Source organism: Pollachius pollachius, assembly GCF_949987615.1.
Source record: "Pollachius pollachius genome assembly, chromosome: 6".
Taxonomy (NCBI): Eukaryota; Metazoa; Chordata; class Actinopteri; order Gadiformes; family Gadidae; genus Pollachius; species Pollachius pollachius.
In genome coordinates this window covers 16550515-16563034 of record NC_136939.1, presented here as the reverse complement: position 1 = coordinate 16563034, position 12520 = coordinate 16550515, and the positions used below count along the sequence as shown (strand labels likewise).

Below are 12520 nucleotides of genomic sequence, written 5' to 3'. Positions count from 1 at the left end.
CCTTTGGGTTTAAATGCGGTCTGCGATCGTACCGTCTAGGAGCTGAAACAAGTCCTCTTGGACCCTGGCCTCAGCCCAACGCTATTAGTCAAAAGCGGACAATAAGTGCCGAGCATTGCTGATATCAATATGTACAACATCTGCCCAAATGCTCAAACCCATGGACCTTTATTGTGCGACCGAAAAACACACACACACACACATACAAAATCACATTCCCACCCTATTCTCTGCATTCCTCAGCTGTCTGACACACTTCCAGTAAGCCCACAAACAGACCCGGCCCCCCCCGCCCCCTCTCACCACCACGGCCGCTGATCCAGACAACAGGGCCTGTAGGAAACATGTTCACCCTGGCCCTGCTCCACCACAACACACCAACACACATACACACCGACACAACACTGAATGACACAGAGGAAAAGTATGCATTTCAAATTGTAGCAAAAATAAAATACTGAATGATTTAAGTGTTCACACCAACACACACACTGATGTTCAGAGGAAGAGTATGTATTAAAAATAAAATACTGAATTATTAATTGTAAGTGCTTACAGCTCAAAAGATGGCAGATCAAACCTTTTTTTACGAAAGAGTTTGGGGATATTAACTTTGGTTTTATTGTCTTTAGCTATAAGTGGGAATTTAGTTCTTAGCCTCAAAAGAACGATTCAAGGCTAAATGAAGGCTGATATATTTCAAGAAGTTTTACAATATTTTATGCGCAGGTAAAAAATGAACATGATAACAGGTGGATGGAAATGCACCTCATAACATGTGCATGTGTGTTTCCGAAATAAGCTTGCAAGAAATACAACAAAACTCCAATCGAATACACAGCCTAAAAATCAATGAGAGCTGTCTGTGAGAGCTTCCACCAGTGTACAGAAACCAAAAGTCAGTTGAATCTGTATCAGTTTGACTGTTTCCACCAAGGTTAACAGAGGTGAACCACCCCACAATTTAACTCGCCACATGGCATTATCTACATCTGTTTTGGCGTTCGACCCATCTAATGGTTAGTCAGCAACTTAACCGTACGGTACTTTTGGCCAATTCATTAGAATGAAATGACATAACGTTAACAAATGGGACTGAACATTATGTCAATAAAACTTGATTACATTAACTCGTCCATGAACATAATTTCTGCCTGAGTCACATCGGTAGACTTTCAATGGCAATTGTGGAGTAGACAACAACTCCCATAGTTGTTTTAGTTCAATGTCATTAAACTACATCTTTTTGGATTGTTTTGATGAGAGACCCCTAGTGACAGCCATTACCTGTTAAACCTTAAGAAATCGGTTGGTAGACCTTGCTCATATAAAATTGTTTAGTTCTAATTTTGCAAAGAAACCATGGACCTTGTACTGATAACCAATTTAAACTGTTTTCGAGGAAATCTTGTGCCGTTTCTGGGTTCTATTTTAAGTGTACAGCTCAAAGCCCCCGACAGATGCTTCAGTTAGCCGGGACAGACGCAACATAATGTTTGCGTCCAAAATAGAATTGCGCTACATGTGCCTTACTCCGTTCAAACATTTACATTTAGGGCATTTAGCAGACGCTTTTATCCAAAGCGACTTACAATAAGTAACAATGCAAATCCTTTTCTTATTTTGGTAGTGATTCACATATCAACCAAAAATTGACTAATATTTTGGCTAACTGTTGCTTTTATTATTAAAATAATTATTGTCTGCAAAGATGTGAGTGACTGCCCACCGACACAACTGCTAGCAACAGACTAGTGAGGCTCATTGACATGCAAGGTTTGTCAGCCAAAGCTGTAATTCTATCAGCTTGACAGATAAAACCGCTCCATTAGTGAGACATTTACACAAACGGCATACATAGATTTGTTTTCATGTATGTGTGAGTTGGTGCAGTGTGGTAGACACTAAACTATCTCCGTGTCCCCCTCACTCCCAGGGGAGCACTAGTCCTGGTAGTGTTCCACTTAGTCAGTCTGTTTACTCCTCACCCTGGGCCTCCTTCAGGTCCTCAGTGGATGATACATCCATTTAATCTTTCAGCCGTTTGCCTCCTTCATGCCTGGTTCCCTTTCTCCCCTTCTAGTTCTTACTGCCAACGTCTTTCTGAGAGATATTATTTATTGAACATTTTTTAAATACCCACCATCTCCATCAAAACGCTGGAGGGTTGTTTTGCCGAGCCGCGGCCTCAGCCAAGGGTCAGCTCCATCCCTTCAAATCCAATCAGACACTTTTTGCTTGGCGCTATGCATGTCTCCAGAATCCATTTAAGACCTCATTCCATCTGGCCGTCGTTCACTCATCCATCCTTTGTATGAATCCATCAACACCTCCATTCAATTCATCCACCCATCCATTGCATTAATCCCTCCAGTCCCCCCCCGCCCCAACCCTAACCCTAACCCCTCCCACCCCAGTATGCCCTCACCCATCCATTAAACCTGGAAGAGAAGGACTGCAGGGAGAGCAGATGGCAGAGCTAATGCTTTGTTTTCATTTCAAACAGGATGAAATTCTCTCCCTAATCATCATCAAACTCATCATTATAATCAATGGCTTTACTGCCGTGTGATGGCAACCGGGCAGAAAGAGAGCCGGGGAAGATGTGGGGTGGATACGCAGTAGGATGATTCTAGAGACGATTTTCTCCGACCCATCTGTAGTCAACAGGTGATACAGAGAAAAAGGAACAGGTACCAGGTAGTATCAATCCTTTCTCCAATGGAAAACTAAAACAGACAAGGACACCCGAGAATTGTTCAGCAGTAACATGTGATGGAAAAGATCCTTAAGAGAGCATGGGTCAGCCACTTAAAAAGGTAAATGGTGGGAGAGCAGAGAACTGAAATAGAAGTAGAGAAGACAGATGGTGCTTTAGACTGAATGACAATTCCCAAATGAGCAACAACAATGATGCATTGTATGTACTGTAGTGGGCTAGACTACAGTAAATACAGTCAGACTAACACAAAGCCACAGTCTCACACAGACTTATTCACAGCTAAACAAAGACGCACATAAACAACACTCATCCAAAAATAGTGTCAGGACGGCCATTTATCCAGAAAGCCATCAAGGCTGGAACTAGCAGGTAAACTATAAAAATCTCATCACATACTTTGGTTCTCTAGCTTTTTTGTATATTCTTTGGTTCTGTACTGCTTCTTGAGTGTCTGGGCTTGGTTGGACCTCATCACAGTTTTCCCATTTAACGTTACAATACGGTTTGCTTTTTGCTGCTGAAAACTTGCAAACATCAATTGGTCTCCTGTTATTGGCCAGAAATTGTAAGGGCTCCTAGGAAGGCAGTGTAGTAGATGTCATGGCAAGGGAAAGTTATGATGTTAACTACATATTCTAATAAGGGCTGTGCCAGTTATTATTATTATTATTATTTTTTTTTTAATGGTCTGACTGACGGTGAACGTTGGTCACCAGAAACTAAAAGAAATAACCCAAAGATTACTGTTTCAAAGTCCTCATCCCTCCTTTTCTTAAAGTAAGCACACTTAGATCACACGCTACACTCACCGTAACAGAACAGGAGGGGGGAGAGCTATTATAGTATATTAGGCTCATTGATTATCAATGCAAGAGTTAAAATGCCTTGCGACTGATGAGTTGACATTCTTTCTTATTGCACATTTCTACTCAAAGATTCTGGTTTTTAGTTGCTTGGTTTTGCCCACATAAAGTAGCCCACAGTGGCACTTCAGCAAATACACAATTAAAGTGGATAAGCAGGTAATTCTGCCCTTTACTTTTTATATCCTGCTTGTTTTGGGATGTGTGAATACTTTTTCTTGAGCATGATGTTACACGCAATACAGTTGAAGTACATCAAATTGCTATGTGGAATTTTAAAGGGAAAAGGCAACTGGGCAGGTGCAGTGAGGTGCGATCTTACTAACTGGTTGCCTGTTGATTAACGACATAACTAGGGAAAAGCCTACTTGTTGCTTTCCCTTCCTAGCATATTTCAAATCTACAAATTTGATCACTGAACAAATCATAGAGAAATCCTTGTTTGTATTGCCCATCAAAGCCTGTAAGACATAATGAGCTGATTCAAATATGTCCAGACTAGAGTCAGCCGGCTTCACCTTAATAGAACGGTCACTTCTGCACAGCTTTGTGACCTTACAATCAAATTAGGACAGTCCCCGGTCTACGCAGTGATAAACAAAACCATGACTTCTGAAAGTAGCATTGACTGGTATAGCAGAATATCCACTTGGCCAGGGGACTGAAGCTGTTTCTGGAATACGGTGGTGCAGGTCCAAATGATCCGACTTAAATGCATCAAAAATTGTGTCTTAAAGATCCAAACATGCATATAATGGACAACACTCTCTCACAATCTGATCTGTATTTAAACAGTGTCTGAATGATTTTGGACATTGATATTTGCGCTGTTAGGCTTCCCCACCCTGAAGACGTTTCTCCCCAAACGTCCCCTGAGGAGGTGACTGGGTTTAGCAGGCTTCTGACTCAACCCCTTTGGAAGTGAACGGCCGACTCAGGTTCTGGCCCAGACCCAGTCTCTGTGGTGGGGGAGCCAGGCCGGCCAGCCAGCCAGTCACTGGTCTAGTTAGTGTGCTTCGTTCACTGAGCTCAGCCCTTTTGCCTGTCAGGACACTCGGCCAGAGAGGGACGCCCGCCTAGAGTGCGGTCTGAGGACGGACCCGGTGACACAGTCCAATCGGCATGGTGTGTTTTGGACCAACTGTTACACCACACGGTTTTAATGGCTCAGCCGTCCGTCCAGTCATTCACTGTTGTCGGTAACAGAGCCAAGCGAGCTTCCCCTGTGATGTGGTTCATGAAGCAACTGACCCAGAGCAGAAGCGCCTGGCTGATCTCGTGGGTTTTCTGTAAAAGAAGAAAATCTTGATTTTCAACCCACAATTGATTGGGCTGACAGGCATCCGTTGGACCATTTAGCCGGTAACTTAAAAGACGCAACTCAGTCGATAAGTCCCTCGGCTAGCCAAAACAACCCCTGGCAAGTTGGCTTCACAGTCAATCAGATAATCAACCCTGCTATTATCTTCTGTACCAGATACGTGTGCACATGTGTGTGAGGCTGTACAATATGTCCCTGATGAATTGGCCACCAAACAAGGCCATCCGAGACTGCTCTGGATATACTGCCTAGTTCTATCCACTTTTCAGCACCCGCAAGAACGCATTACTCAAACCCACTCTCTGCCCTCAGGATAAAAAGTTATTTCTTATGACAACATATTATTACTCTCTCTCAGAGTCTATAGGCCTGGGCACAGAGCCTTTTTGGGTCATGACCCTCACAGTTAAATAGTACATTTATAATGTGTACTCAACTAGCCATCAATCTGGGAGGAGGCCAAAACAGTGCGTTAGCTCGCTGCGGTCAGCTAGCGCACCCTTTGAACCCGAGTCGTCCACTTAGTTTCGTAGTGAACATCATCACAAAAGTGTGTATACTCAAACAGACAGGTTCTAGACGTTGGTATCTGATAACAATTGGATTGGAATTCCAACATTATTACCGTGGCATGTGTTTGCACTGCCATAGCAATTCAAAGGGCTGAATGTGATTCGGTACATTCGTTACTCCATGTACGTGCGCGCCATTGGGGTGCTCATCAGATAATCAGTTACATCAGTTACAACACTCCCAGTAAGAGCTGTGGAGTACATCATGCTCACCAACACAGTAGTGTAGGCGTTTCAGCACGGCTAGACAACCCGCCCACCACACCATGATGACTGAGCGTGTGGAGACATGGTGTTATCAAAGATGGCCGGCTTGCCAGTTATCAGGCATACATCGAGTGCATGTGCAGAGCAGCCCGTTTGTTGCAGGGTTTTGAAGCCCATTACGAATGGAAACTATAAGTGTTCAAGCCCCGCTTGTAAATCTGTGACATGGAGGATTCTTACTCATCTTATCTGATGGCGGGGCTTTCCGGAAGAACCCACAGAGAACAAAATGCAAAACTGGTGTGAGAAGCTGTACTGTACTGCGTGCAACACTGTGGTGCCAGGAGACGCATGTGCATATTGGAGCGCCTCAGAACTTTCGTGCAACTTTTCTCTCATGTCCTCATTTCATCTTTTAAATGTCGCAGTACATCGTTTCAGATTTTTGATGCTAGCCGCCAATTTTTTTTTCTTTCTGCAGACATTTGGCAACGCAGTGCTATTTTTAGAAACAATTAACATTACTGCATTCCATCATATTGTAGGGCAAACAAAAACCAGGGAGCCAGCTAATGATCCTATTAGCTACTGGGAATAGAGCTGAGAGTAGAGCGCAGTGAAGTAGAGACTATTGTATTTTCATAAGTGAATAGCATAGACATTTTTATTATTGTTGCACAAAAATGTATTGTTGGAATCTTTATATCAATGTATTGATCTAATCTGTTTAACCAATGCAGCCTGCTGTTTCTAATATTATCATCTTCACGAAATGAGGGTTCACCTAACAAGAATCAACCTGATCTCATTGTATCTGAAAGGCTCTCTGCTCTTCCCTTTCAAGTTTGGAATGGTTACTCTGAAACTAAAGCACACCACAAACATTTCCTGCCGTCAAGTTCTCTACCGCGGCACAGGCAAAGTTGGCCGAAAATAAAATATATATTCTGTATGCTCCATGTCAGATATCAATTTCAAAAACCATTCCTAACCCTGCCTTGGGCTCTCCTCTATCCATTATTTTCTGTAGTGTGTGTGCATGCCATCTTTCTTCAGTATTACCAAAGCTCTTCAGATTGCTTTAGTATACAGCCCCTGGTTCAGCGCTGATGGCCCTGTCCATGCTGAACCTTATCACTGGAGAGTAATACCGTTTCCACCTGTCTCTTTCTGGGTTACTGTTTGCAATCAGCATGAATGATGGTCTCCAGGGACCAGAGTTCAGTTATAAAACAAAGAACCTACTGTGGATTTTGGTTTTGTTCCCTTATTTGGCTCAGAAATAAGTCAATATCAAGGGTAGCAGCCCCAGGCCTGGAACAAGCCAGAGTGAGACTATTGTGTTGCATTGTGTTTATACAAATAGAGTTGACTTGACTTGAATATAGACATATCGTCACATTGAATTAGCTGTATGATTTCAATATAAACTTTTATCCCCTTGCGTTTATTTTCCAAGCAGTGTGTCATTGTCGGAAGTCTGTGAGGGCTGTACAATGCAACAACAACAAAAATATAGATATGTTAGCTAAACCTGGAGAAAACTGCTGCAATAGCCAGGAGGGTAAAAATTCCAAAGTGATAAAAAACAGATATGCTATAAAGAAATAGCATATCTGTTTATTTAAGTTGCAAGAGAACTCCTTAGGCTGGAGCATTACCAAACATCATGTGCCAGAATGTAATACTGCAGTACCGAGAACTAATCTCAAAGACACAAAGTCCTTAGCTTTGTACGGTTACACAGCTCACCGCTCAGGATTAAGCAGGAATATCATTTCCTCCTCCATCTAATGCTTAGGAAGCGTTGTTTCCTTACAGAGTGAATGTCAGGTTGTGGCTGGTGTTGCGGTTTGCATCCCCAAAGCTTGACACGATGCTAGGAAAGAAAAAACAAAGCATTGCCAGGTGATGAGGAGGACGCAATAGAGGAAAATGTAATAAAATAAATATGAAAATAGACAAAAGGAGGATTTCATGTTTGTTGATCCTGCTGCCATATGGCTGGTAGCGATGAACCAATACATTCAAATAAGCCCCATCTTGGCTGTCTCGTTGAGAGCGAGAGCGAAAAGAGAGAGACAGGAGAGAAGAGAGAGCGAGAAGAGAGACAGTAGGTGTGTTCCATCCACGTGCTTTTATGCGAATGTCCCAATTGCTCATAAAACGAATAAATAAATCTCAATAAAAGAAAAAACAGTTAGGGGAGCTGGAAAGAGTTGGTGTGTTGATAAAAGGTTACTATGCCTAAAAACAATGACAAGAGATTCACTAAATACATTTTAACAAATTATGGTCTACAGATATCCCGTGACTTCAATTTCCCTCAAACCTCCGCTCGCATGCACACAGGACTGTTCCAAAGAGTCTTCAGAGAGCACATAGCTGTTATATCAGTGTCAGTAAACCCGTTCAAAAAGGTCTATTGTCCAGTGTTCGCTTGGTCAGCGAGCTCTCGTTTCCTCCATCTGAGGTTTGACAGGTGCTCTTTGGGTTAGGTAATCTGGTAGTGCCCCCTTCCTCTGCAGTGGAATAATGTCACGGAGAGAGCGAGAGAGAGAGAGAACTCCTCATGTATGTAATTATTTTCCTTCCCTGAATCCCTCACTGGGGACGTAGGCTGTGGACTGGGAGCCAGGGCCTCTATCCACTGTGTGCACAAACCCAGCGTTATACAACATCCTAATAACTTCCCTTTGGCCCTCGCCAGCCCACGGAGAGACGGGCCAGGGTGAGGGATAGACAGAGAGAGAGGGGGGAGACAAACAGACACACTCTTGCTGTGTCTTACTCACAAAGTGAGAAGGGGAGGAGAGGGAAAGGGTAGAAGGGATACACAGAGAGAGAGACAGACAGAGAGAGAGAAACAAAATGCTAAACAGTTAGAGCAATAGAGAGAGAGAAATAAATGGGTAAGGGAATTATATTGATAGACATATGAACAGAATATCATTGCATGACAATCTGTTATACAATGCTTTGGCACTATAACAATGCAGTATATGGCTGCCAATAAAGACAACTTGACATTTGAGAGAGGGAGAAAGGAGTTCAGAGAGAACATATTTTGAGTGAGAGAAGTGAGAGAGAGGTGAGGGATAGAGACACCGAAGAGAGATGGACAGGAATAGAGAGAGGGAAGAGAGAAGAGAGGATTAGGGAGAGAGGGACGGGGGTTAAGGGACAGAAAACTGTTGAGAAAGAATGATAGGACATACAAAGAAAGAGAATCACAGAAGGATGAATGAAGGGAGAGAGAGCAAGAGAGGGTTGGGGGGGAGATACTGGTGGTCTGAGTCAGACAGACCCCGCAGCCTTTTTCCTCTCCAACCATTTTTGGATGATGATGTCATTATTCATATAAAAACACACACCGCCAAGGAAAACTGTGTCTGAGCCTCAGGCTGAGAGGAGGGAGAGCGAGGGAGGGAGAGATAGACAGACAGAGAGGGGGGCGGAGAGGGGGAGACAGAGAGAGACACAGAGAGGGAGACCGAGACAGAGAGGGGGAGACAGAGACAAAGAGAGGGAGAGACACAGAGTGAGAGACTGAGACAGAGAGTGAGAGAAAGAGTGTGAGAGACAGAGAGTGAGAGAGGGAGACAGAGAGACAGAGAGAGACAGACAGTGAGAGAGAGACAGAGACAAAGAGACAGAGACAGAGAGATATAGAATGCGTTTCCATCCAAATGTATCGCACATTTTTACTGAATATTCTGGATTCAATTTTCTCCAGCGCTACTTTCTGACGGAAAACATGGAGAAGAAACGATCTGTTAATGTTCCGGTTTCCGGCAGCTATAAGTCTGTTTGTCTACCGGGACACAAACAGAAATGTGATCTTCATCTCGTTGTATTTTATACTGAGAGTAAAGAACCAGGTCACATTCGTTATAAGTGGAAACGATACCATTTTGATTTGATCATTTGATTTGAAAATATGTAACCATACATCATAGAAACAAAGAGCCACGAGCAGCCAGGGGCCACAGCGAACACAGAGCCACGAGCAGCCAGGGGCCACAGCGAACACAGGCACAAACTCAGCTTCTGTGGGACCGTAAATGTTACCAATGCAGAAGAAGAGCAGCAACAAGATGGATGAGATAGCTCCAGCATTAGAGCGCCAGACCAATCTCAGTGGACAGAGCTCGGTGACGGAGAGCGCAATGGACACCAGAAATGGTTAGAACCAATAATATGACAGCGATGAGCTCCTGGAAGAGTTCAGGCGATAGGCCCGTGTGCATACAGGTGGGTCTTGAGTGACTCTCTGAAATTAAGTCGCTTGAATTCTGTACGTCATCATTTTTTTCACATTTTTGGGCAGAGAATCACCAAAAATGTAAAAAGCTTTTATGAATAGAAAGAGCTCAGAAATAAGGGGGAATAGAGACGGGTTGTGAGGAGTGATGATAAACAGAAAGAACTATCCAAGGAGAAAAGCGAACAAGATAAAGACTTGTTGAAGACTTAAAGCACAGACCAAAGAGAAACGGAGACTGTCACGTCAAAAATATGAAACGGTTCAAGGGACAGCAATGGAAGATCGCAAGAGAGAAAGAGTGAGAAAGGTGATAAGCATAAGAAGATAGCAGCACCTGTCACAATCTCACATATTCCCACCCCTCTGTCTCCTCGTTCATCCCATCTGTCTACTCATCTGTCTATTCATTTCCCCATCAGTTTATCAGTCATTATGCTATCGCACTCATGGCATTGGCATATACGAATCCATCCTTACAATCTGACAGTTTCCCCTCTTCCTTTCCCCCACCTACACAACCACTCAGCGGCGCATGCGTGCGTGCGTCTGTGTTTACATGTCGCTATTAACGGGTTGTATGTTTATGTGTGGACAACACTACGGCTAAACAGATACACATGGGCAGACCCAATGCAGATAGAGTTGGCTGCTTCCTGACTTATCTACCATCTATTTAAAGTCTTTACCGTATATCAGGTAGGTGATTTTCACAATTCATGCAGGGCTTTCATGTTGAGTTCTCTATGGGAGAATTGCATGGGATATGTGTTTGTGTCATTAAGAAAGAAAAGCTAAACAGGTGATGACTGGGACTAGCAGTGAGTAATCCTGCTAGTCAATTAGACGTATTTTTAAATGTTAAGTATTAGTTAATATATCACCGGTGTGAAGTGGTAAGAGTTGAAAACCTTGGCAGGACAAAGGACATGAATCACTGCAAAAAGCACAGCAGGATGGGCTATGCTGAAATTCTAGTGTTTGTAATTAATCTGCCTTTTGTTTACGTTTAAACATTCACAAGTGTGTCTGTGTGTCTCTGTGTGTGTGTGTGTGTGTGTGTGTGTGTGTGTGCATGTGTGTGTGTGCATGTGTGTGTGTGTGTGCGTGTGAGTGTGAGTGTGTGTTGTTAATGAGTTGGTTAAACACGTGCACATATATAATGCGTCCATGTGCATGTGCAGCCCTCAGAGTCGTTACGAGGCCGTCTGAACTCTTTTATTAGTTCCTCGAGTGCCAGACTAACCACAAGGACGCTGACCACAGCTGGATCTCAACAAGATAGCCACAACACCGTGTCCGGGCTCTCCCAGTCTGTATGTAAATGCTTCATCGTGAATACCCCTGTATATGTGAGTGCATCAGAATGCACTCACCTGTGCATGCGAGTGCATCAGAATGCACTCACCTGTGCATGCGAGTGCATCAGCTTGCACGCCCCTGTAGGTGTGAGTGCATCAGCGTGCGCCCCGCTGTGTGTGTGAGTGCATCAGTGTGCAAGCCCGTGTGTGTGTGTGTGTGTGTGTGTGTGTGTGTGTGTGTGTGTGTGTGTGTGTGTGTGTGTGTGTGTGTGTGTGTGTGTGTGTGTGTGTGTGTGTGTGTGTGTGTGTGTGTGTGTGCGGGATCTCCTGCTTACCGGACCACGGGCTGGGGGATGGCCTCCAGGTTGGCTGGGACCTGGACCCCCTTCTCCCACTCCTGCCTCCACGGGTCCGAGAGCACGTAGAAGTCGCCCAGCTGGGCCGAGTCCGCCAGCTTCATGGCCGTGATGAAGTCCGTGCGGAACACCTGGGGGGGGCGAGGCAGAGAAACGAGACCCGGTTAGGGCTCCCTGAAGGAATGATGCAGTCCTGTCCTGGCGTTTGGTGGTGGGATGGGGGTCTCCTCGTTCTGTGCGCACCTTGCTCTCTAGGTATTATGTGTTCCTTTGTTGACTTTACAGTGCATGAGAAGTTATATCCCATTTCAAACCAGCAAAATCATAACAGAACATCTTAATCTCAGACTTTGATTTTGATCTTTTCTACATTTTCTTCAGGATTTTACTAGAGCGATAACAATAATACCAGGCAAACATTTCAGATGCCAAATTAGTCCTTTGTTTTGCTTTGGGTAAACAGAAAAATAATCTGCCGAGTGAAGAAACATCAAGCAAGAATTTCCACACAACATACGAGTGCTTTGTGCAGCATTGATGAATAAGATAATAGCGCAAATACGAATACGAGAGATAATAGCTTATGGACAGTCCCAGAGCAATTGTTTTCTAAACCACTGACGCAATAAAAAGCCATTTCTCCCAGACTCTTCTGAGCCATCTGCATGTTTCAACCCCACAGACATCCCTCATGGTAAATATCTGTAGGTGTGTGTGACCCGTCCTTCACTCAACCGTGTGAAGGACAGGATGGCGAAAGGTGGAGAGAAGGGGTTGAGAGAGAGGTGGCGATGGGGAAGAAGTGAAAGGGTGGTGGGGGTACAGGAGAGAAAATAGATTGGATGAGCAGTAGGAGGAAAGATTGGAGGTAGGGGAATGGTGAGGTGGAAGGCTGGGATATGAGGAGAGAGGGG

General features: G+C 44.1%; 1 protein-coding gene across 1 annotated transcript in view; it reads right to left on the bottom strand.

Annotated features, from left to right (window-relative positions):
* jade2 (jade family PHD finger 2) overlaps window positions 1–12520 on the bottom strand; it is a 112820-nt gene that overhangs the window by 57798 nt on the left and 42502 nt on the right. The window contains 1 exon segment of the mRNA XM_079738686.1: window positions 11586–11737. Coding sequence (XP_079594812.1) covers window positions 11586–11737 — 152 coding nt within the window.